The sequence below is a fragment of the Bubalus kerabau genome, chromosome 10, assembly GCF_029407905.1.
Source record: "Bubalus kerabau isolate K-KA32 ecotype Philippines breed swamp buffalo chromosome 10, PCC_UOA_SB_1v2, whole genome shotgun sequence".
In the NCBI taxonomy this organism is placed as follows: Eukaryota; Metazoa; Chordata; class Mammalia; order Artiodactyla; family Bovidae; genus Bubalus; species Bubalus kerabau.
In genome coordinates, this window is record NC_073633.1 from 95,331,225 (window position 1) to 95,358,254 (window position 27,030).

Here is a 27,030-nt window from a genome sequence, read left to right on the forward strand (position 1 = left end):
CGATATGTTTACATTTCAACATTCTGTGCCTGGGAATTGTGAATATGCATTTACCACAGTGGATATATTTTTACTGGGTCAAGTGAATTTTTGCATCAGATCCTGACTAATACATTTGATGAGTCAGTGGGCTCACCCCCCTTGTTGTGACTTTCTGGAAAACTCATGGATATCCTGAATAGTAAGGTGTTTCCTGTTGAAAGAAAGTGAAAGTGTTGTCACTGAGTCGTGTCTGACTCTTTTTGACCCCATACACTGTAGCCTGCCAGGCCCCTATGTCCATAGAATTCTCCAGGGTATAATACTGGAGTGGGTTGCCATTCCCTTCTTTTAAAGACCTTTGCACCCCCAAATCCTAGAAGCTTGTGCAAACACAGTTTTATGCCACTCCCTCCATGCTATTTCTAATTCAGTAGGTCAGGGATGGGGCCTAATAATATGCATTCCTCCAAACAGTCCATGGGGGTTGCAAAGAGTCAGACGTGACTGAGTGACTAAGCACAGCCCATCAACTTCCTAGGTGAAGCTGGTCTGAAACTATGCTTTAAGAACCTATGAGGTAGTTAGTCTCAGAGTTAATTTACCTAAATTGAACATCAGGATCCTTTAATAATCAAATGTGTGACCTTGGGTAAACTCTTTTACTTCATGAGCTTAGTTTTTTAAATCGTGGTATGGAGGTAATCACCATTACTTACATTTTTAGGGTCACTGGCAAGCTTTGTGAGATAATGTAGACAAAGTGCTTATCATCCAGTGCTTATCACCCCGAAAACATCGATGTATGTTGGCTGCTGTATCCTCCTCCTTCTCTTCATTCTCATCAAACATCTTCCTAGCATCACGGGGTAGGCTGTAAAGAACTTTCATGCCTTAATTCACAAGAATCATGGGAGTGCATCTTTCTGCTTTAGCATTCTCCATTTAGAAAGACCATGCTCCGAATGAGGTATCTTTCTAGTTGAATGGTAGAGACGAAGCTCTTTTGCAGAGTCTGCCAGAAAGAGAACAGTGTGTTCAGCCCTCTCCCTTCTGTGTGTCACTGTTGATACTTTGTGGCTAAGTGTGTGTTTGTCGTCTTTTGTAAATACACAGTGACTTTTTTCTTGCATGATATAGAACTGATATTCTTGGCGGTGGTGTCTTTGAATGTTTGGGGGCTTGGGAAGAGTAAATTCAGGTGATGGCTTTGAATCTGATTAGTTTGAACACCTCTCTCTCTCTCCTTTTTTCTTCTTCCCTGCTCTTCTTATGAATTACTAGGACCAAGTACCACCTGCCAGGAGGATTCATGCGCCAACCAGGGGGTCTGTATGCAGCAGTGGGAAGGCTTCACCTGCGACTGTTCCATGACCTCCTATTCTGGAAACCAGTGCAATGATCGTGAGTACAGCTTTTTCATATTGGGATATTTTCAAGAGTTCAGAGGTTTGGAGAAATCTTAAGGAACATTAGGTAAAAGAATGACTCTTCTGAACATTTCATAAGCAGTTTGCTCATCCAGAAACTTGGAAAATAGAAAGCTAATTTTCTTGTGGAAGAGCAGAGACATTTCTTGTTCAACCATACCAGATGTTTATCCATACGTCCTCCCTATTTTTCTTTAGATTACCTTTGACAAAACAATTAAGACAATATTTTTGTTCTAAGGAGTTCAGTTTTCCATTAATTAAATCATCTGGGTAACAGTTTTGAGAGTCTCTCACTAACATAACGTAGAGGATATTAAGGAATACAGCTATTTTCTCAGAAAGTCTGAGTTTAGGGAATTTCTTAGGCCTTCCAAATGATGAAGACATTAAGAGTTTATTATTTTTTTCCAACTAGAAATGTTTAACACATTCTGAAGGGTCTTTCAAATGTAGGCAGAGATTCCTTCTGGATAGATGTATTGATATCTGTTTAGTTTATATGTGCATAGTCATTCTGTTTATATATACATTTCTATTTTGCCAGTATGTTTATATGTATGTATCTGTGTATTTGCTTCATATTGGAAGACAGCCACTTGTTATTTTTGTCCACTAGTGAAGCTTCGGGTGCATCAGCCGTTTTCATTCTAGGAGAAGACTGATTTCATAAAGGCAATTTTAGCACTGGTGGTGGAAATATTCATACTTAAGTTCTGTGGGAATCTGTAACAGGTGTCTCTGCTTCCTTCCAATGTGGCCGCTGATGAGCAAACACTGGCAATTTCTGCATCTCTATTGCAAAGAGATTTGTTGAAAAGCCCTGACTTACTAGGTCCTGCTGACCTTCTGCTTTTCTAAAGGCAGCCTTCATGGTAGGAGTTTATTTTTATAATCTGAACTCATAGGTGCCATTAATTGGTTTGATAAAAAAGATGCATAATGTGATATAAACAAATACTAAAGTTATATTACAGTTTGTGCAGGTGGGAGTGGGTGCCAATATAGGGCTGTCTCTAGTGTGTCTATTTGGTTTTCCTGGATTCCTCATGTCTCAACTCTGATCAAGTCTGTAGTAATCTCTCGTCCTGGTTTTTTTTTTTTAGTAGCTGTTTTTTTTTGTCTGTGTATTCTATCAGTCACTTAAGATACACTAAGGAAAAATAAGTGGGGAATCTGAATATGTAGAGAGAAAATTTTTTGAAACTCGTTGATCTAGATGTAAGCATTTACCTCTGTATTTATACTTCAAAGAACACATTCTTTGCAGAAAGTTTTGGCATTAGATGGCTCTCTCCAATTATTTGGTGTTATTGAAAGTCCTATTTCCATGTTTATGATTTGGAAATACTGTTCCACTCTGAAACAGGCAGCGATAGACCCATCCAGGGTCCCTGAGCAATTGTGCTGTATGCTCTTTTTCCTCCAATTTGTCTGCATGGGAGACTTTTTTCCTAAGTGGTAGCATAATGCTTCTTTATCCTCACAAGTTTATTCCATATTACACATACATACATACCACTTCCGGTAGAACGTGATCAGGAAGAGATTGCACACAGGAAAGGGTGAAAGGTAAGTTCTCTAACGGCGGGGAATAGACACAGTCTTCAGAAGGTATGTATGCATTTTTCTCTTGCTGACACGTTCCTTTCTGCCACCCGCGCCAGGCGTGGTTTGCTGCTAAAAATCAACCAGGATCCTTTCCAGTTTTCTATGATTGTTTCTGACTTTGTCGAGAACAGATTGTACCTCGGTCTGGGATGAGGACTATTGCATTATCTGACCTGAGCAATTTGTCAATGTGTCGTGAAGTACCAGAACCAGTCCTGGGAAAGGTCAGTGTTTCTTTTGTGGCAGTAGATCCACATCTTCCAAAAACGTTTTAAGACATCCAGGCTGAGGGTAATGTATTTTGAATTTTATCCTGTAAACAATGCAGTGGAATTTTTGATTGTAAAAGACTTCTGAGCCCAAATCCTTGAAAGAGTCTTCTTGCCTGTTCTCCTCTTAGAGAGTGGACCAGACACAGCCTCTCAGTAGCTCGGAGAAAACTGGTCCAAGGAACCAGGAGGGGAAGTGGGGCATTGTCATCGAAGGTCAGGTATCAAGTTAAGGAACTTAGCGTTCTCTGTATGGGGACACGCAAGCCTCTGGGCTCACTGAATCCATTCCTTCCCTATGCAGCTCAGCTATCTGGGGTCAATCCTTTTTCCTTGTTCACCTTGCTGCTTGCATGCCCCTGGCTCCTCAGCAACTACCGTTGGGAGGTGGTAGCATCCTCTGGATCATGGCTTTGGGAGCCCTCATTCACATTTGCAGCCAGAAATCGCTGGTCGCTGTGACATTTCTTGTTTGTTGGTATGGCAGGAGATAGTTTCATTTCACAGGGGAGATGTTTGAATAAGTTTCCATGAGTGGTTTCTCAGGATAGCAGATAGAAATGAAAACATCTCAGTTAGTTATTGCAAATCCAAGAATCGAAACTTGTTCAATAGGGAAATGACTAGGCTAAGATATTTTCCAAAGTAAGATGCTCAGCTCATCATATGTAGAAAAGTTGATTACATCATGTTTGCATTTTAGAGTCTCACTCACTTCTTCTAGCATTGGTTCTGTCACTTGTAGCTTTTGTTATTTGTTGCCTGTTTGCTAAATTTGACGTTTGCTTGACAGTTTCAAGGTGCTGTCACATAGAAATGGCCTCCATAAGTAGAATTTACATTTAAAAACTGTGCCTCGTTTAGTATGAATAGACCAAGCCTGGATGGTTTTAACTTTATTCTGCCATTCTTTGTGAGAGCAGTGTGGATTGATGGAGGCCATGGGGTAAATTTCTGGTTCATCCTTATAAAGATAGCTGTAAAACTGATATAAGTGGTTGTCAAAGAACGGCATGTGTTCTCTGAGGCTGGTCAGTTCAGTTCAGTTCAGTCACTCAGTCGTGTCTGACTTTTTGTGACCCCATGGACTGCAGCACACCAGGCTTCCCTGTCCATCACCAACTCCACAGAGTAGAAAACAGAAACTGTCTGATTGGAGACACAAGTGTAATTGATTTATTCATTTATCTAGTTTTAAGGCATGCACCATTTCACATAATGGTAAAATTGTGGTTTTGTTAGGTGATGTTTCAGGCTGTTTTGAACCTACAGCAGGCACACTCATCCCAGAAGCAAGTTTGAGTTCCCGTAGGACCCAGTAAGATCTTTGAAAGTACACACAACTAACATGCTCCAAAGAAAGTCTTCCATTCTGAAAAATTCAAAGCTGAGGGCCTGATTGCCCTGAGAGTGAGCACCAGCTGCATCCAACTTGATGACATGTTGTAGGGGCTACATTTTAAAAACAATAAAAGATAGGAACCTTTTACAGGTCCTGGTAAGGAGATTCCTTTTGGATATTGGGTTCTTATTGGTATTTTTAAATCAGGGCTGAGAATCAGGGCAGTTCTAGTATCTTGCAGCCCTTGCACCATCAAGAGAATCCAGAACCCCTCTCCCGTGTGGAGTGGCAATGCCGCTTCCACTGGCAGCCTGTTGTGGGTTCCTCTCTCCTTCACGACGCCACACAGTGTCACACAAAACCCAGCCCACTCGTGCATTCCCACACGTGTGCAAAAAAGTGATCATTGGGGAGGGCTTTTTGAGAACACCAACGTTGAACACCTCACATCTATCCTCACCACCTCGTTACTTTTAGGCCTGTTCATGACAACTCTTTAGCTTTGTCTGCGATTTTGGAATCTCGCTGTTGCGTCTGTGCCCCAGAGAAGTGAACACGGGGCCGTCTGTGTCACGTGAGTCCCCACGTCAAGTTCTTGGATTTATAAATTGAGTGTTTATAATGGCTTTGTGGGGGTGAAGAGAAAGGAATGAACATGGGTTCTCAGCCCACCTTCAGCCAGCTACATGTAAGATGTTGCTCGAGGTACACTGAGAGCTACTTGGAGAAATGGTGGGTTCACACCGGCATGTGATAATAGATGTTCTTTGCTTGCAACAAATCAATAGCAAGCAGCTGTGGATCGTGCTGCCAGTGGTGTGTGAGGCACCTTTTCAGACAGTTTTCTGCTGGAGTGGTTGTTGAGCAGCACTGTTGGCTATCGATTGGCCTTTTTATTTATTGTGTGGGTTTATTTATTTTTTAATGTAGGTGGGTATATTGACTAAATCTGTTAAAAACACATTTCCCATTCAGGCTTCCGAAAAATAAATAATATACACATAATTTAGTGCACAAACAAGAGGACAGACATGTGTGTGTTAGTTCTGTCTCTTGAGTTCATATAGGTACCCCGGCATTGTGTTACAAGCCTATGTTGTATGTGTATCACTAATTTCCACGGATATCATACTACAGTATGTCCATGATTTTGGTGATGTGTTTGCTCCTCGCCTCTGTTTTCAGGCTTTGCCTGTCCAGCAAATAGGCCATATTTGAGAAGTTCACAGTCAAGACCTCTATCTTCTGCTTAGAACACACTTTATCATTTATTCATTTATTCACTCACCAGACATTTCTGATTTGCAGATAGGATCATGAATAACATCCATCCTGTTCTTAAAGACATTATAGTCTAGAGGGGGAAGATACGTATGAAAGTGCTTTAATAGAAATGTGAACGGTAAATAGAAGTCATAAAGTGGAAGGGGATCAACCGTCCCTGGGGCTGAGACTCCATCTCGGAGAGCTACTGCCTTTAGAAAAGTTTTCATTGACAAATGAGTCTTGAAAAATATGCAAGTGCTTCCTAAGCAAATATGGTATGAACTAGGGTTGGGTAGATAAGGCAGCGTTCCGCCAAGCAGAGAGAAATAAAGTACAGTCACTGTTAATGTTCTGGCTATTTCCTCCCATGTTTTTTTCTCCCCCTAACCTTTTGCAAATACATGGGCCTCCTCTTGCACAGGTATTCTACCTGTGAGTAAACCCATGTGCCCACACCTGTCCCCATCAGAGCATGGGGGACTTTCAAAGCCCTGACATTTGGTTGGGAGAAGGCTGGAGCTGTGTGGGAAGGACACCCTCCTTGAGCTGGAGGAAGTTCTGGAAGCCTCTTGGGTCAGGGATGGGGCCTGGCTGGCCCTTCTTCAGTGGACTCCAAGGAACCTGGAAGGAAGCCTTCCTTCCCTTTGGTAGTTAAGCCTTCAGAGTGTAGTTCTGAAGGGTGGGTGTCTGGGTGGGGTGAGCTCTCTGAGATAGGCTGGCTCCTACCCTGTGTCTCCCTGTGGGATGGCACAGAGCCCATAGCAGTCAGTGTGTGCTGAGTAAATAAGAGTCAGCCTGTGCTGAGTGAATAAGAGAGTGACTGATTCTCCCTGGGGTCTTCGGCTGGCTGTCACTCCTGCCACAGATCTCAGGGCTCCCATTCTGAGACAGTCATTTTCTTCCGGAGAATCTCTCCTTCAATTCCTGTCTATTCTGGCACCAGGTCAGAAGACAGTATTCTGATATTATGTGGATTCAGCTCCCTCTATTATCTCTATAGAAAATGCTGTTGTGATTGCCAGATTTCTTTCCCATCTTTATCCTAAGCATTTGTGTGGCTAAACTTACACTCAGGTTAAAGTTTGTGCTCTCATTGCACAACATGCATTTTCAAAGTATAAAAACAATTAGATTTCCTCATTTCCTTTAGTAGAATGTGTGTGATGGTGCCCAGGTCATTGGAAAAGAAGCCCCTGGTGTGTTGAATCTCTTGCTGAGTCCTGGGTATAAATAACCCTAATAGGGTCCACACGGTATTTCATTGAACCATTGGTAGACCTTTATCTTGGAAATTTAATTATAATAAACCATATTTTTAAAAGGTTGATTTGTAATGTATATAACTTATTGCATTATAAAAAACTTCATAGCATAGTCATTAGGTTAATCAGCTTTAGAATCAAATTACTTTAAATGCCAATTCTAACTCTATCATGATGAAATTGAATTAGTCACTTAGCTTCTTTTGTTACAGCACAAGGAGTGTGATCAGTACTTAGTAAACAGGAGCAGTAATAGTTTTTAATATATCTAATAGTATTTGCTACTTGTCAATTCTTTGTTTCCTTCCTGACATTCTACTGTGACCTTTAAAGATGTCATCCCTTTAGTCATCCCAAGTGTGTTAGTCGCTCAGTCATGTCTGGCTCTTCATGACCCCATGGACTGTAGCCCGCCAGGCTCCTCTGTCCATGGCATTTCCCAGGCAAGAGTACTGGACTGGGTAGCCATACCCTTCTCCAGGGGATCTTTCCAACCCAGGGTTCAAGCCTGGAGCTCCCGCACTGCAGGCAGATTCTTTACTGTCTGAGCCACCAGGGAAGCCCTAGTCACCCCAAATTCCTGAAGAAATACTCTCCTTCTCTTGTCCTGATTTCCACAATGGGAAAACTGGGGTCACACAGGAACTGGCTGAGTCAGCACTTGAACCCAGGTTTGACATGAAAAATCACATTATCATTAGATTTGCTGCTACTTAGTCCTTATTAGAAATAAGCACAGAGAGCATCAGCACTAGTTGCTAGACTAGAGGACTTAAAATTTCAGCTGCGCAAGTCTTCTCAGACAACTGAATTATATAAGAATATAGACTTGGAATGGAGAAGGCAATGGCATCCCACTCCAGTATTCTTGCCTGGAAAATCCCATGAATGGAGGAGCCTGGCTGCACAGGACTGAGCGACTTCACTTTCACTTTTCACTTTCATGCATTGGAGAAGGAAATGGCAACCCACTCCAGTGTTCTTGCCTGGAGAGTCCCAGGGATGGGGGAGCCTGGTGGGCTGCCGTCTCGGGTCGCACAGAGTCGGACATGACTGAAGTGACTTAGCATAGCATGGCATAGACTTGGAAAGGGCTTCCGCTCAGACGGAAAAAATCCACCTGCAATGTGGGAGACCTGGGTTCGAGCCCCATGGAGGAGGGCATGGCAACCCACTCCAGTATTCCTGCCTGGAGAATCCTCATGAACAGAGGAGCCTGGTGGTCTGCAGTCCATGGGGTCGCAGAGTTGGACACAACTGAGCAGTAGAGCACAGCACAGCACATAGACTTGGAAAAGATAAGCTCTGTGTTCCTGGTTATTAATTTTATCCTATTCTGAAATTTAGAACACTTTAGTTGTTTCTAATACTCAGATGAGGCCATGAAGTTAGAAGATCTTTAGGTATTAAAGATTTAGACTTAGAATATCCCCTGTAGCCTCTGATATTTATATTTTCATTCTCTGTTGACCACCTTCGGATTTCCATTTTCTTTTTACTTTATTACAGTTTTAGTTTATGTCCTATAGCAGAGTGGATAAGACAGCTGACGTGGAGTGGATGGCATCTATTCAAATCTGGACTGTGTTGTTTAATGGCTGTGTTACCTTGGTGCTACTTAATTAATTCCTTTGTGTCTCTAGAATGTAGACATTTTGATGTTCTACCTTATTAGAGTGTTGTAATGATAAGTTGAATTCATAATTGTGAAGTTCAGGACATGGCATGTAATAGTCCCTACAGAACTATTAGCTACTCTTCAGTCTAATTTTCAGCAAGTTAAAAACATGACTCATACAAATGTAGTTTTCATAAAGTTAAAATATAACTCATGTAAATACAGAATGAATGTGTGCCCAAATTTATTTAACTCCTCAATGAGGGAAGCAACAATATGGTTAAAGTGTAAGCAACAAGATCACAAAAGATTATTTGAAGAACTGGATATTTATAGGCATTAAAAAGAATATTAAAATACAAATTTAGGTTCAGTATAAAACTGGTGAATGTCTCACAGGGTAAAAGGCTCTTAACTTTTGATGTTATTTATTCTTCTGAACAGGATTTCCCTGTTGGCTCAGATGATAAAGAATCTGCCTGGAGATTCTGGACTGATCCCTGGGTCAGGAAGATCCCTGGAGAAGGAAACAGCAACCCACTCCAATATTTTTGCCTAGGAAATCCCATGGACAGAGGAGCCTGGCCGGCTACAGTTCGTGGGGCCACAAGAGTCAGACATAACTTGGCGGCTAAACCACCCCCCCCACCACGTTCTGCTGAACAGTTGATCTCTGCTGAATAGAAATCTACAGGTCAATTATCATCTTATAGACTCTGGGCTTCAATTAATAGTAAATATCTATTTCAAACAAGGATACATTTTCCCATAAAACTAAATATTTCTTGTGTGGATATGTTAAACAACATCCCTGTGGTGATGGTTTAGTCGCTAAGTCATGTTTGACTCTTAGGACCCCATGGGCTATAGCCTGCCAGGTTCCTCTGCCCATGGGATTCTCCAGGCAAGAATACTAGGTGGGTTGCCATTTCCTCCTCCAGGAGATCTTCCTGACCCAGGGATCAAACCTGGGTTTCCTTCATTGTAGGTGGTCTTCTGCGTTGCAGGTGGATTCTTTACTGAAAGCCCTATAAGACATTTTAAGGACACGTGTCTCTCTTAGTCTTTTTTTCTAAGTTTTGGATAATTTTTCTTTTTATGTTCTGTTAAATTACAAATCCTATTTACCTTTAATATTGTCCTTATGTCATTACCTTTACTTTTAACTGCTTACACTGTGTGCCAGTCACTGTGCTGAATTTATGTCATTTTTATCATCTACACAGCGTGAGAAAGTAGATATTCTTCTGATCCCTGTTTCACAGATGAGGAAGCTGAGACAGGTTTGGCAGGTTTAGGCAGGCAGAGACTGAGTCCGGAGAAGGCAGGAAGGTTGGGAGAAGCAGCCTGGCACCACGATCAGCAAGATCCAGGGGGAAGGCAGATACAAGTGAGACACAAGTGAGCAGCACCAAAAGTGATGCTCCCATTTATTAATATTTCTTCTTTGCCTCTGTGTTTTATTCCTGGGCCCACAGATATTCAGTGTTGCTAAAAGAAGGCCAGGGGATGCAGTGAAACCCAAAGTCATCTTAGAGTGAGGAGGATGGTACTGGCACTCTTGGGAACAGTTTTGTAGATGCAGCTTGTGGCTAGCTGGTGGGAATCATGGGAATCACTCTTGCTTATAAACACCCCTGATATCAGGAAGTGACTATTTTGTGCCTAAAATCTACTGTACTGCTGGTATTAATACATGGTGTCAAATAGATTCAACAAGAGCCAGGACTGCTTACAGCTTTTGTTTTGCACAACCATCCGTAGAAACAAAGCTGGGTAACATTTGTTTCTACAAATTCCAGTTGATACTTGGACCTGTGGTTCAAGGAGAAATGGTCTCCAGAATTCAGGGATCTGTTGCTGGTCAGGAATTGTTATGAGTTGTAACAATCTTTGGCCTCACTAATTTCATTTCAGCCGGCTTCAGCATGCTGTGTTTGTAGGCCATTTTTATTGCTTATGTTTAATTATGATCCATTTATTTCTGGTGTGCTGGGCAAGTTACTTATTGATGGTGATGGCAGTAATCCACTGAGAGCCTATTGGTCCAGAGAGGGTAATTTTATATTATCTTGTTAGTCATATTCAGATACAATTTTAATGTATTTTTCAATATAGACTTATAATTTCCTACATTTCCATTTATTAGCATTTACATGCAGAGGCAAAAGAAATGCAAATGACTTTATCTTTTCTTGTAAAATAGAGCTAGTAAATATAATTTGGTTTCCTTCCCTTATTTTTTCCTGTAAAATTTTTTTTAGAGGGGACATTTTGGGGTATACAATTCACATTCAGCAAAATGCACAGATCTTAAGTGCATTATTATAAACATTTATAACCATATAACCAGCATTCCGGTTAAGATAAAGGATGGTTTCATCTTCCCAGAGGGATCCCTCATGCCTCTGTCAGTCATTCATTCTCCTCCTCTGCGAGGTCACTACAGCTTGGATTTTTATCAGCGTCCATGAGTTTTGTCTGTTCTTCAGTTCAGTTCAGTCACTCAGTAGTGTCCGACTCTTTGCGACCCCATGAATTGCAGCACGCCAGGCCTCCCTGTCCATCACCAACTCCCGGAGTTCACTCAGACTCATGTCCATTGAGTCAGTGATGCCATCCAGCCATCTCATCCTCTGTCGTCCCCTTCTCCTCCTGCCCCCAATCCCTCCCAGCATCAGAGACTTTTCCAGTGAGACAACTCTTCACATGAGGTGGCCAAAGTACTGGAGTTTCAGCTTTAGCATCATTCCTTCCAAAGAAATCCCAGGGCTGATCTCCTTTAGAATGGACTGGTTGGATCTCCTTGCAGTCCAAGGGACTCTCAAGAGTCTTCTCCAACACCACAGTTCAAAAGCATCAATTCTTCGGCGCTCAGCCTTCTTCACAGTCCAACTCTCACATCCATACATGACCACAGGAAAAACCATAGCCTGGACTAGATGGACCTTTGTTGGCAAAGTAATGTCTCTGCTTTTGAATATGCTATCTAGGTTGGTCATAACTTTCCTTCCAAGGAGTAAGCGTCTTTTAATTTCATGGCTGCAATCACCATCTGCAGTGATTTTGGAGGCAAGAAAAATAAAGCCTGACACTGTTTCCACTGTTTCCCCATCTATTTCCCATGAAGTGATGGGACCTGATGCCATGATCTTTGTTTTCTGAATGTTGAGCTTTAAGCCAACTTTTTCACTCTCTACTTTCACTTGTCTTGGATATGGATAAATGGGATTGCCCAGTATGGGATTGTCTCTGTCTGTTTTCTCTAGCTCCACGGAATGTGTTTAAGGGACACACATGTCACTGTGCCTTCTGGCTGCCTGGCTCTCTCCTGACTCTCAGCTCCATCTCCTCACCTGAAGGAGTCTTCAGGACTGCACTTAGGGTTCTTGCCCTGCTGCTGCTGCTAAGTCGCTTCAGTTGTGTCCGACTCTTGCTAAGTCGCTTCAGTCGTGTCCGACTCTGTGTGACCCCATAGACGGCAGCCCACCAGGCTCCCCCGTTGCTGGGATTCTCCAGGCAAGAACACTGGAGTCGGTTGCCATTTCCTTCTCCAATGCATGAAAGTGAAAAGTGAAAGGGAAGTCGCTCAGTCGTATCCAACTCTTAGCGACCCCATGGACTGCAGCCTACCAGGCTCCTCCATCCGTGGGATTTTCCAGGCTAGAGTACTGGAGAGGGGTGCCATCGTCTTCTCCTTCTCGCCCTGCACCATGGTGCAAAACGTCCTCCTAAGGCCATAAAGTGAGCACGGGCGGCTCACCTTGTTTGTCTCCCCCCTTTCGGGAATCACTGTCCTTTGCCTGATGTCCAGCATCTTCCATAGTTTCACATCCCTTGTCCTTGTCTTGGTTGTTTCAGATCCAATTACTGTTACCCTGTTGAGGTTGGAAGTGGGTGTCTGCTTGTTTTCTCTTTCCTTGACTTTGTCTCTGCACTTGGACACTGGGACAAGCGGAGAGGGAAGGATGTTGACCTGACATACAGTGTGCTGGGACTTAAACCACAACCTCTAGGGATGATGTAAGGCTTTGCATTAGCTCTGGGACAGCCCTGGTAGCCTAGAATATTCTAGGATATTTATTTATTTGGTATATGAGACTATCCTGCAACTCCAGTTACAGGCCCTCTGCGGTCAAACAGTCTTCCCTGGCAAAAGAAACTGTGCCAAGCTAGTTGCACATCTGCAAATGTGTCTCCATTGAGCAGTTCTTCATCTGAGTTTCATTTACAGGGTCCCCATTGCTTTTCCCCTGCAGTCTCCCTGATAGTACTTGATTAAGCTCAGTGGGTACAGGAATTGATTTGGCTCTTGCAGCCAGCTGTTCTTATTTTCCTTACCTAGGATTGTCATTTGTTTTCTCACCTACCTTTGTCCTGTGGATCTTTGCCGCCTGATCCGCCAAATGAAATTAAGAAGTGTTTTCAAACAAAAATTTTGGAGTCTTCAGGGAAGTGGAGGTATTTCTGTGCTGGGGACTGTTCTGACTGTTGGTGCTCCTTATTTTGGCCATTAGATGCTTTTGTAGATGGTTTTGTGCACTTATCTTTGATGCATATCTCCAAAAATATAAACAAGAGGGGACGTTGCATGGTTGATGCTTTTTAGTTTTAACATTTTTTTTGATAAGATTATAGAAGCTCACTAATGAAAATCTGGAAAATGCATAAAAGTATAAAAAAAAACATGCATAATGTTACCAATTATATGACCTTGTTTCAGGCTATCCATGGTGTCCAGCACATACTAGATGTTCAGGCAATATTTGCTGAGTGAACAACTGAGCCTTGCCTATTTTCAGAGTCTGAGTTGTGCAAAGGTCCTAGCATTCTTTTCATGAGATGAATAACATTTCTACCAGGGCTAGGTGTTTTCTTGCCAGAAGGAATGCTTTTAGGCATTCAGGAATTATAATTAGCATCCCAATATGCAGTTTTCTTCTTTGGATGAAAAATGAAAATGTCAAGATATGTTTATTTCTTTTCTCTCTTGACCTTGTCCCTTCTCAGTAGAAAGCCTTGCAGTTTCTAAACAGTTATACTTAGTTGAATCTACCTAGAAGTAGAATAGTTTTGCAGTGGATTGTAGTTTGAAGGAAAGAGCCCTTATCATATGTATGGGGAAGGAGCCTCCCGGGTCCCAGTTTTTTTTTTTCTGTGGCATTTGCTTCTAGAGAGATGTCATGGTTTATTTCACATGATGACATTTCTTGTAACACTCTAGTCCTCTAGAGGTCTAGTGAGACAGAACTCTTCTGCTTTAATATCATTCGTCAATTTCTGCCGAGTTTTAGGTGACCTAAACTAGTACATAATATATGATTGAAAAATGTAAATGCACCATGTACTGAAAATGCAAAACACAAAGGTTTCTTGATTTTTTTTACACCATGGGTTTCAAGAGTTCTATATCTCTGTGGGAGAATTCATCCAATCTTAGTAAACTCTTTGTAACCACTCTTGGGAGCGTTGATGGATACCAACAGTATGTGGCTATGGGCATTATTTCCTAGTCAGTTCACTGGATGCTTTTTCTAATTAGTCCTCAACTACATGTAAAGCTGCAATTTTACCCAGATATGTTTATATGAGTAAAACCAAATCTGTGTTTGCTGCTGCTGCTACTAAGTCGCTTCAGTCGTGTCCAACTCTGTGCGACCCCATAGACGGCAGCCCACCAGACCCCACCGTCCCTGGGATTCTCCAGGCAAGAACACTGGAGTGGGTTGCCGTTTCCTCCTCCAGTGCATGAAAGTGAAAAGTGAAAGTGAAGTCGCCCAGTCGTGTCCGACTCTTAGTGACCCCATGGACTGCAGCCTACCAGGCTCCTCCATCAATCTGTGTTTATATAAATACAAATAGGTACCTGTGCATATATACACATTATGAATAAATACACATTTCTTTTAAGTTTTTTTTTGTTGTTTCCAATGGTTCTGAAATATTTTTTTCCACCCAAATAACTTTGTTTCTGAGGCTTAGGGAGTCGCAGATCAGGAATCTGTCCGCTCTTCAGGATATTTGGCAGAAAGTCCCTTTTATCTGAACTGAATACTCCATATGTGGGGTATGATTTTATCTCTGAAAAATTATTTGGGGAGGGCAACCTCATCTGGGATTTATTTTTCCTCGAGAGTCATCTTTCCAGCTCCTGTCCCTACCTGAAACTCCCAGGGGGCTCCCTCATGCTGGCGTCAAGTGTGTCATCTAGTTAAGACTCACATCAGGGACCTGCCATTAGGATGCCTTTGGTAAGGGGCCTGCGGTTCAACACACCTATCGTCACACATGCCTGTTGTCCCTGATTCATGAAAAATCACGACAGAACACGTGGAAAAGAACAAATTAGAACAAGCGGGTTTAACCACACACACCCTCAGTGTTATTAAAGGCATTATTCCAGTCACCCCAACACATCCCATGTCTTTCCAACATCGAGCTTACTTTAATTTGCATTTGGATTCATTTAGCCTATTTTCCTATTATATAAAGTTTAATGAACAATAAACACAGCTCTAACCAGATCTCACAGCCATTTCCCAGCGTGGGGTAACATTTTGCATTTAGTCATATTTGGTTTCCTAGGTAATGTTGGACTGTGGCTGCATTTCCTAAAGCCGCCTTGCTTGTCATGTGCAATGCTTTGGTGGCAGATTCTGCAGACACAGAGCAAGGCAGGGAGGAATGTTCCACTGGAATTCTTGGGAAGCCATAGTACTGAGCATCACCTGGAGAACACAGAGTGTGTTAAGGCCAATTCTCTGGCTGCTTCCCGTGGTAGGTTTTGAGCTCTGCCTTGCTAGCCTCCCTGCTTTTATTTCTGAAATCTACCTTGTGTACCAGTTCCAGATTTATCTTCCCAGAACACCGTCTTTGTCTTATCACTCCTCTGCTCATGAAATTTCGATGACCCCCTCTTGTTGTAGTTAAAAATGCCACACTTGGTTTTCAAGGTCTTCATTTATCTGCTTTTCAACATTTGTCTCTTGATCCTGTTTCTTACATGTTCTTGGTTTACTGTGCCCTCCAATAAGGTCGGTGTCCTCCCCGTCATAGCATATTCTAAGGTCATTATGCCCTTCCTCCCTACTGAGAAACTTCCCTCCTCTTGACCTGGATTTTCAAATCCTGTACGGTTTTTAGTACCAAGCCCAAGTCTCACCTCTTCCTTGCATTTTCTCTGGCCATGTTAGTCCATATTGATCACTTCTCCCCAAATCCCACTGCATTTATGTTCAGAACTGAGACACAGCAGTACTCAGCAGGTAAAGGAGATTAATGTGGACTTGAGAGAGAGTGGTGGGTTCAAATCCTGTTCTTTTCCTTCCTAACTGGGTGGCCTTTGGAAATGAACGTGACACAGCCTCACAATATGTACCTTGCAAAAGTCCCACTTTTGCTTATAGAGTTAGAAAGAATAGATGTAGGGCAGAGTATTGGATTTAAAAAAAAAAAAGTCTTTGAAAAGTTCAGGATTGCAGCTTAAATTAAAAATGTGTAACTTCCACTGAAGCAAAATGTCACCAGGGAATAAAACAAGTAAAATTTTGAGTAGATTAAGGACCACTTTTGTTGTGTGTTCATTCTCTTCTCCAGAGAACCAATTTGCCTATGGTGGTGATTGTAGTCTCCTCTTGAGTAGATGGTGACTGTGTGTTGAGGGGATGTAGGTGGAAGGGTTACTGGGATAAAATTATCCAAATAGAAGTGATGTTCTAATTTAAAATTTGAACATATTCCTGATTTGGGGGCTGTAAAATTCGACCAAAAACCTAAGGAACTTTCAGAGGACCTACTCCCCTTCCTGTAAGTATCCCAGCTTTTAAATGCAATATTTGCACAGGCTTCCAAGAGCATGCTGGAGGATTCTGTGACCTTCAGTAATCTCATGTCCTACTTTTGTTTCTTTCCTGGAATATGAAGAATTACTAGCCAGGGCGAATCTTTGTGTCTTGTCATTTAAAGGACTGAAGGAACCAAACCACAATCTTTGCAGCCTTTATCATTATCAGAATCTCAATGCATAATCTTAACTTTGCAGAAATAAACTCATTTTTAAATCCCCTCACCTTCAGTCATAAAGTATAACCTAATTTTAGCATTCATGATGGACTATTTACAGTAGATGACTCTGTCATTATCTCTCCCCAATTCAAAACTCTTTGAGCCTGAGGCTCTAAGATCAGGCCAGGCCAAATTTGACAGTGATCTGCTTTAACTCTGAACACAAGGCCCAGGTTGTAGAAGAACTATAGCTGATCTCTCATTCCATCTTCACTCTGGACAGAAAAAGACCCAGAGAACTATAGAGTCCTAGGTTACCATATGAGTGGCTTAATGTGCTAATTACTGCCTGCCGTCGGAGAAGGCAATGGCACCCCACTCCAGTACTCTTGCCTTGAAAATCCCAAGGACGGAGGAGCCTGGTGGGCTGCAGTCCATGGGGTCGCTACGAGTCGGACATGACTGAGCGACTTCACTTTCACTTCACTTTCATGCATTGGAGAAGGAAATGGCAACCGACTCCAGTGTTCTTGCCTGGAGAATCCCAGGGACAGCAGGGCCTGGTGGGCAGCCGTCTCTGGGGTCGCACAGAGTCAGACACGACTGAAGCAACTTAGCAGCAGCAGCAGCAGTGGGAAGATGGCTGCATATTGATCTCCACTGGAGTTTAACTGAACGAGAAGCCATGTCTCAGGAACATTATTATATTTATCCAGTTACCCAGGGGTCCTTCATAATGGACTCAGCTGTGAACATTAGGAGATTAGACCAAAATCTTAATCATGGTGATTTTGATCATGTTGCAGTGCTGTTAGCTCTTTGGAACCTATGAAGCTGGTAGTATTTGAGGAAAGGAAGTAGATAAGTGTGACTGCTTAGTGTCTGGGAGGAAGATTGGTGGAGAGGGAATCCAAAAGATAAATTTCAGTCATCTTAAGGACTGGCAGTAATGAGGATAATTACGTGGAGAATTTGCACTTCAGATTCTAGTTGTTCTTGAGAACATGATTCAGATTAATAAAACGCACATGTTCAAAGGAAATCCGGTGCTCTGTGACAATCTAGAGGGGTGGGATGGGGTGGGAGGTGGGAGGGAGGTTCAAGAGGGAGGGGACATGTGTATACCCATGGCTGATTCATGCTGATATATGGCAGAAACTGACACAGTAATATAAAGCGATTATCTTCCAATTAAAAATATATAAATTTAAATTAAAAAAAAGAAAAATAATTTGGTTAATTTGATGGAGATTTAAATTCTTTTCAAAGTATACTCACATGGAAATGATTTTTCTCTTTATATTCAGTCATTAGAGGAAAAAGTGATTTATTTCCTTCTCAGCCTTTGCATTATAGAAATGTGTTTATGTAAGTAGTGTTCATTTCTAATGACAACTATGTGATGCCAAGTAAGTAGTAGACCACAGGTGATTAAGTAATTGCCACCACCTGGGCACACCACTGTTTCACATGTATTTTCCTAATGTGAACAAAGTCTCTTACCGTCTCAACATCTATGCCTTATCTAAAATCTGGATATACTACATTGCTGTAACATCCCATGAAGTCTCCCTAGATGGAGACTATTTACTTCAGTCCTTTTATTCCTGGAGTCGGGGCACAGTCCACCATCATCATTCCATGATGTCTCTTTCTTTAAGATCCATGTGTCTTTAATGCCATTTTCTCCCATCCTCATCATAAACTTCTGACCTTTGAGATGTGAAGAATGATCTGAACCGAGCTCCTTGCTCATAGCCTTCATCTTCCTGCATCCTTTGCTTTAACCTGGTTGACTTCAATTTTCATGTTGTGATTTTCCTAATAACCTGACTTCCTCAAACGTCTGGCTACCTAGCAAAGAGAATTTCTCTTGCTGTTACCCCTTCCTAAGTTTTCACTTCTCTCCTGACTCGACCTTCTGCCCTCCACAGGGTCAAAGGTTTCTCTTGTCTTTGTACACCACCTGCAGTTCCTGGTCGCTGATTTGAGTGACATCCCCGCCAATACTCCAGAGCCCTTGCCTTGTGAACTAGCCACACCACCCAAATTTCAAGTAAACCCCTCTACTTGGTTTCTTGGCTGCCGCCTCATGAATTAGGGCAAGTCAGGCACCTGCCAGTGACTGCACTGGGAATCCGTAGCCTCTTACTCTTAGTGATGACTTCAGCGTGTTCCTCTTTGTGGCCACCCAAGCTTCGACCCTCAATTCTGACCACTCTGTCTTCTCTCCAGTGATATCCTGTTCTCTACTGTGCTAGTTAGCATTCACCTAGTAGGAGCTGTTTGTAAGTCTTCTTATTTCTTCATAAGCTTTGTTGTTATGTTTAAACACCTCACATCTCTATCGCATGGCAGTGAAGACTTCCCTGGAGTTTTGTTCAAACATTATTTTCTGTTTCAGATTTTCTAGGACTCACTTTCATAAACCTGAGCACCGGTGGGAAGACTCCCCTCCAAATGTGTCCAAGCTCTCTTTATCAATTTGACTCATCTTCCTTACTTTACTCACCTGTATATGTTGAATGGGGCCTTGTAGTGAATGAATATTTGTGCACAATTTCCATGTTTATGCGACATGCTTACCTATGTGTGTGTATGTGTGTGTGTGTATATATATATATATATTTTTTTTTTTTCTAATTTGGATCCAGACTGTGTGATTATCTTCCATTTACATTGCTTAGCACAGTGTCAGCCACTGGAAAAAAGAGAAGTTTCCTCACTCTTTCATTGCACTAAATATTTCTCCATTATAGTGCCTATCACACAAGTGTTTGTTAACTATTCTGGCTCACTAGTAAACTGTCAACTCTATAGAACAGGTACAATGCCTTATTTATCTTTCTATTCTCAGTATTTTATGAGGAACATGACAGTTTATAGATGTTCAGTAAATTTTTGATAAGTGTAGGAAACACTGGCTACCAATTAAGGGTAGCAGTGATAACCAGCAGCTTACTTTGAAAGTATGGACTGTGGATTAGGCTATGGTCATGGGCCATGCAAGGCACAAAACTATTAATTTATAAGACATTATTATTTGTGGATAAATGATTTATTGTTCATTTGTAAATAAATAGCTCATTTATTTATTGTTTTATGTATGTATTAAATAAGATTCAAAAGAAAGTACTTGCTTTCCAAAGTTACATGGCTAATAAGTTGTAGAGCATAAGAACCGGGACTCCTGACTGTTGGTTTTCGAACCAATGATCCTAAGTCAGTATTTTCTAAATGGTGTTTTGTGTAATAACATGTCCCAGGAGTTTTCATTCTCATTTACATACACTGACTAGACTGAAGGGAAGGAGCTGGGAAGTAAAAGGCAGAGGTAATAGATGTCCATGATGTAAAGAAAGGGAAATGATAGAAGAAATTCTATGCTCTTAAAGAGGCAAGTATTGACCCTGCTGCAGAAATTATTATATTGTATCCCAAAGAGTAAAAGCAACTTAATATACATGCTAAGTTACTCTCTGTCACTTGGAAGAAAATCATTTTATTCTTGTAGAGGATTTCATATTTTGTCTCCTCTCTTCTTTTCTTCCCTAAGCTTCTCAGAAAACCAGACCCATTTCAAGGGGGCCTGCATAACTAGTGTATCTGGATGTAACTTTTTTTTTTTCCACAGAGTCCCATGTATACTCTTTCATCAGAATATAGGCCCAGTTCCGCTCAGGCTCAGTGTTACATAGAAAGAACAAGGTGAGCAGGGGTAGGGGTGGGGAAAGTCAGGGATTTTGGGGGAGTAAAACGTCTGATTGGAGTAAAGGGAGGGTGAAAGATGGCGGGAGGCAGCCTGGATGAGGTCAGATTATGAGCTCCTGGAGGAAGGAGATTTTGGAGGAAGAGGAACAGTAGACGTTTTTGAGCTCATATATGATATGGGTAAAGAATGTCTTAGAAAGAGCCCCCTCACAGAGTGTTGGGGGATGAGTTGAGAGAAGGCAGTAATCAGACCTTCAAGTAGAGTATGATACGCAGTGGGGATTTGATGAAAAATTGTTGGAAGAACTAGTGAAAACAAGAAAGCCATTTGTTGTTGTTCAGTTGCTAAGTCCTGTCTGACTCGTTGCGACCCCATGGACTGCAGTGTGCCAGGCTTCCCTGACCTTCACTATCTCCCGGAGTTTACTCGGATTCTTGTCCATTGAGTCAGTGATGCCATCCAACCATCTCATCCTCCTCTGCCCTCTTCTCCTGCTTTTAATCTTTCCCAGCATCAGGGTCTTTTCCAATTAGGTGGCTCTTTGCATCAGGTGGCCAAAGTATTGGAGCTTCTTAGGATGTTCTTATAATAGCTGGGGTACATGGCGAACTGGCATGGGCTAGTGCTGGCAGTGAGAATTTTAGGGTTAACCACAACTGAAAAATGGAATACAAGCTACATAGAGACAGAAACAACTAACTGTAATATTCAAAGAACTAGTGAAATGGCAAGGATTTAAGAAATTGACTCTATTTGTAATCTTCAGTTCAGTTCAGTTGCTCAGTCATGTTCGACTCTTTGCGACCCCATGGACTGCAGCGCACCAGGCTTCCCTGTCCATCACCAACTCCTGGAGCTTGCTCAAACTCATGTCCATTGAGTTGTGATGCCATCCAACCATCTTAGCCTCTGTTGTCCCCTTCTCCTCTGCCTTCAATCTTTCCCATCATCAAGGTCTTTTCAAACGAGTCAGTTCTTCGCATCAGGTGGCCAAAGTATCGGAGTTTCAGCTTCAGCATCCGTCCTTCCAATTAATATTCAGGACTGATTTGCAATCTTACAAGCTTTAATTACTTTTCCTTTTGACTTTAACTTTGTTTTTATATTTGCAGCTAAATATTTTTCTTTTTTTAAGAAGAATCCACTTATATTAAAACCTTTTTCTCTGTCACTCAAACAGTGAATAGTATTGTATTTCAGAGATACATTGGTTTAAAACCTGTTACATCATATTTGTTGTATGATTTCTAATGGAATGAACTGTTATGGCCTCTCTGATTAAATTATAATTTTAGTACACTGGGCTGTGAATGGCTGGGAACAAGTTCATTCCAAGTTCATTTTCCCCCTGATACAGGCGGAATTGCGGTCAGCTGAGTTCTATGCCTGCCCAGGCTCCAGGCTTCTTGCTAATAGAAATACCAGAGGCCTCTGACTCTTCCTCCCTCAGCATCCTCCCTAAGCTCCCTGTTGCTAAACTAAAATGCTTGAAGCTTTCAAAACTCATTTCCTGCCTCAGATTGAAATGTGTGCAGACTTTCCTGTTTAAAAGACACAGTCTGAACATTTAGAAGGTTGAGAAACCTCCCATGCTACAGGAAAATCTTTTGATACTTAAAAAAAAAAATCTTAACAGAATTCTGGTTAAAAAAATAATTTCTTGTAGCAAAGGAATGAGGTACATCAAATAATTAGGTTTTCCTGTTTTTTTTTTGGGGGGGGGGACACCATTTGGTGTGAGAGTGATCAAGGCATCTGTAATGCGTATGTGTAGTCTAACAGTTTTGTTCAGGCTGTGCACATTGAAACATGGAGCTCCATGTCTTCACTACATCTTTGCTTCTTTTACTGTTGCCAGTTGATTGTCTTTTCTATCAACTGTTGTTGTTCAGTTGCTAAGTCCTGTCTGACTCTTTAGACCCCATGGACTGTGGCATGCCAGACTTCCCTGTTCTTCACTATCTCCAGGAGTCAGACAGACATGCTCAAACTCATGTCCACTGAGTCGATGATGTTATCCAACCATCTCATCCTATGCTGCCCTCTTCTCCTCCCACCTTCAGTCTTTCCCAGCATCAGGGTCTTTTCCAGTGAGTCAGCTCTTCACATCAGGTGACCAAAGTATTGGAGCTTCAGCTTCAGCATCAGTCCTTCCAGTGAATATTCAGGGTTGATTTCCTTTGGGATTGACTGGTTGGATCTCCTTGAAGTTCAAGGGACTCTCAAGAGTCTTCTCCAGCACCACAGTTCAAAAGGATCAGTTCTTCAATTCTCAGTTTTCTTTATGGTCCAGCTTTCACATCCATACATGACTACTGGAAGAACGATAACTCTGACTATATGGACCTTTTCAGCAGAGTGATGTCTCTGCTTTTTAATACTCTGTCTAGATTAGTTATAACTTTCCTTCCAAAGAGCAAGCTTTCAATTTCATGGGTGCAATTACCGTCTGGAGTGATTTTGGAGCCCAAGAAAAGAAATCCTGTCAGTGTTTCCATTGTTTCCCTATCTATTTGCCATGAAGTGATGGGACCAGATGTCATGATCTTTGTTTCTTTTTTTTTAAACTTTACAATATTGTATTGGTTTTGCCATACATTGACATGAATCTGCCATGAGTGTACATGTGTTCCCCACCCTGAACCCCCCCTCCCATCTCCCTCCCCATCCCATCCCTCTGGGTCATCCCAGTGCACCAGCCCTGAGCACCCTGTAACATGCATCAAACCTAGACTGGCAATTCATTTCACATATGATAATATACATGTTTCAATGCCATTTCCCAAACCATCCCACCCTCGCCCTCTCCCACAGAGTCCAAAAGACTGATCTATACATCTGTGTCTCTTTTGCTGTCTCGCATACAGGGTTATCATTCAGTTCAGTTCAGTTGCTCAGTCGTGTCCGACTCTTTGCAACCCCATGAATTGCAGCATGCCAACCTCCCTGTCCATCACCAACTCCCGGAATTCACTCAAACTCACATCCATTGAGTCAGTGATGCCATCCAGCCATCTCATCCTCTGTTGTCCCCTTCTCCTCCTGTCCCCAATCCCTCCCAGCATCAGAGTCTTTTCCAATGAGTCAGCTCTTCACATGAGGTGGCCAAAGTACTGGAGTTTCAGTTTTAGCATCATTCCTTCCAAAGAATACCCAGGACTGAACTCCTTTAGAATGGACTGGTTGGGTCTCCTTGCAGTCCAAGGGACTTTCAAGAGTCTTCTCCAACACCACAGTTCAAAAGCATCAGTTCTTCGGCACTCAACTTTCTTCACAGTCCAACTCTCACATCCGTATGTGACTACTGGAAAAACCATAGCCTTGACTAGATGGACCTTTCTTGGCAAAATAACTTCTCTGCTTTTGAATTTGCTATCTAGGTTATTGTTACCACCTTTCTAAATTCCATGTATATGCATTAGTATACTGTATTGGTGTTTTTCTTTCTGGCTTACTTCACTCTGTATAATAGGCTCCAGTTTCATCCACCTCATTAGAATTGATTCAAATGTATTCTTTTTAATGGCTGAGTAATATTCCATTGTGTATATGTACCACAGCTTTCTTATCCATTCATCTGCTGATGGACATCTAGGTTGCTGCCATGTCCTGGCTATTAGAAACAGTGCTGCAGTGAATATTGGGGTACATGGGTTTCTTTCAGTTCTGGTTTCCTCAGTGTGTATGCCCAGCAGTGGGATTGCTGGTTCATATGACAGTTCTATTTCCAGTTTGTTAAGGAATCTCCACACTGTTCTCCATAGTAGTAGGCTATGGAGAACTGTAGGCTGTAGTAGTTTGCATTCACACCAACAGTGTAAGAGGGTTCCCTTTTCTCCACACTCTCTCCAGCATTTATTGCTTGTAGACTTTTGGATAGCAGCCATTCTGACTGGTGTGAAATGGTACCTCATTGTGGTTTTGATTTGCATTTCTCTAATGAGTGATTTTGAGCAGCTTTTCATGTTTGTTAGCCATCTGTATGTCTTCTTTGGAGGAATGTCTATTTAGTTCTTTGGCCCATTTTTTGATTGGGTCATTTATTTTTTTTGGAATTGAACTGCAGGAGTTGCTTGTATATTTTTGAGGTTAATTCTTTGTCAGTTGCTTCATTTGCTGTTTTTTTCTCCCATTCTGAAGGCTGTCTTTTCACCTTGCTTATAGTTTTGTCACGCGAGTGTATGTTCCTTGGTTCTTTGTCTCGTCACAACAAAGATTTGGAGCGACGGACATTAAAGCCCTCGGCGCGTCATAGCTCTCGGGTCTTGGACAAACCGTGCTACAGCTCTTAGGCAAATCAGTGTTACAGCTCTATTTTATTTAGAAGATAGCAGGAGAGAGAGAGTGAGAGAGAGAGAAAGAAAAGAACGCACGTACGCAGGAGAGAGAGTCCGAGAGAAAGCGCTTTGGCTCCTCCTTTTATATGTTTTTTTCCTCCACCTGGGCCTGCCCTATGCAAATTGGGCTTAGCCAGGAGTGCTGTTTGTTCTGTTTGCTCTGCCTGAAGTCTTCACTCTGGTCCTCAGACCTTCCTTGTCTTTTAGCCACCGCCATTTTGGACTCCTTTTCCCTATTCTACCTACCTAACAGTTTTCTTTGTTGTGCAAAAACTTTTAATTTTAATTAGGTCCCATTTGTTTATTTCTGCTTTTATTTCCAATATTCTGGGAGGTGGGTCATAGAGGATCCTGCTATGATTTATGTTGGAGAGTGTTTGCCTGTCTTCCTCTAGGAGTTTTATAGTTTCTGGTCTTACGTTTAGATCTTTAATCCATTTAGAGTTTATTTTTGTGTATGGTGTTAGAAAGTGTTCTAGTTTCATTTTTTTACAAGCCGTTGACCAGTTTTCCTAGCACCACTTGTTAAAGAGATTGTCTTTTCCTCATTGTATATTCTTCCCTCCTTTGTTGAAGCTAAGGTGACCATAGGTGTGTGGATTTATCTCTGGGATTTCTACTTTGTTCCATTGATCTATATTTCTGTCTTTGTGCCAGTACCATATACTGTCTTGATGACTGTGGCTTTGTAGTAGAGCCTGAAGTTAGGCAGGTTGATTCCTTCAGTTCCATTCTTCTTTTTCAAGATTGCTTTGGCTATTCGAGGTTTTTTTGTATTTCCATACAAATTGTGAAATTATTTGATCTAGTTCTGCAAAAAATACCATTTCTAGCTTGATAGGGATTGCATTGAATCTATAGATTGCTTTGGGTAGTATACTCATTTTCACTATATTGATTCTTCTGATCCATGAACACAGTATATATCTCCATCTATTTGTGTTATCTTTGATTTCTTTCCACCAGTGTTTTATAGTTTTCTATATGTAGGTCTTTTGTTTCTTTAGGTAGATATATTCCTAAGTATTTTATTCTTTTTGTTGCAATGGTGAATGGAATTGTTTCCTTAATTTCTCTGTTTTCTTGTTGTTAGTGCATAGGAATGCAAGGGATTTCTGTGTGTTGATTTTATATCCTACAACTTTACTATATTTATTAATTAGCTCTAGTAATTTTCTGGTGGAGTCTTTAGGGTTTTCTATGTAGAAGATCATGTCATCTGCAAACAGTGAGAGTTTTACTTCTTCTTTTCCAATCTGGATTCCTTTTATTTCTTTTTTTGCTATGATTGCTGTGGGCAAAACTTCCAAAACCGTGTTGAATAGTAGTGGTGAGAGTGGGCACCCTTGTCTTGTTCCTGAATTGAGGGGAAATGCTTTCAATTATTCACCACTGAGGATAAGGTTTTGCTGTGGGTTTGTCATATATAGCTTTTATTATGTTGAGGTATGTTCCTTCTAGTCCTGCTTTCTGGAGAGTTTTTTTTTATCATAAATGGATGTTGAATTTTGTCCAAGGCTTTCTCTGCATCTATTGAGATAATCATAATGTTGAGTTTTAAACCAGCATTTTCACTGTCCTCTTTCACTTTCATCAAGAGGCTCTTTAATTCCCCTTTTATTTCTGCCATTAGAGTGGTGTCATCTGCATATCTTGAGGTTGTTGATATTTCTCCTGGCATTCTGGATTCCAGCTTGTGATCCACCCAGCCGGCATTTCGAGTGATGTACTCTGCATTTAAATTAAATAAGCAGAGTGATAATATACAGCCTTGAGGTACTCCTTTCCCAATTTTGAACCAGATAGTGTTGAAAAGAAACCTCCAAGGTAGATGTTGGGTAAAATTCAGCAACATTACACGCCTGAGATTGTCTCTCAAAAAGAAGCTTTTTTTTTTTTTTCTTTTTTAAGGACAATACAAAACAAAACAATTGTGTTGATGATAGGATTAGGTGGGAGAAACTGCTAAACCATGGTCATATACCACCCCTGAGGAGGTGGTGCAAGGTCAGCTATTATTTGCCTCTGTCTTAATTCTGTGATTTTCTGGTTCTTTGGCTTAGAAAGTTTAGGTTCTGACAAGTAACTAAAGCAGGACAACCCAAGGTTGCTCATATTCTCTGTGATTTTATTTTACTTTTTGAGAAATAAATCCTACCACTGTTTTGTAAATCATTTAGATATCCACAGAAGAAAGGGT

The 27,030-nt window shown here is 41.5% G+C and overlaps 1 protein-coding gene across 1 annotated transcript in view; it reads left to right on the plus strand.

Moving 5' to 3' along the window:
* LOC129622138 (neurexin-3-like) overlaps window positions 1–27,030 on the plus strand; it is a 468,103-nt gene that overhangs the window by 334,542 nt on the left and 106,531 nt on the right. Inside the window, exon 9 of the mRNA XM_055539028.1 lies at window positions 1,264–1,383. Within this exon, the coding sequence (XP_055395003.1) occupies window positions 1,264–1,383 (120 nt within the window). The remainder of the gene's footprint in view (window positions 1–1,263; window positions 1,384–27,030) is intronic.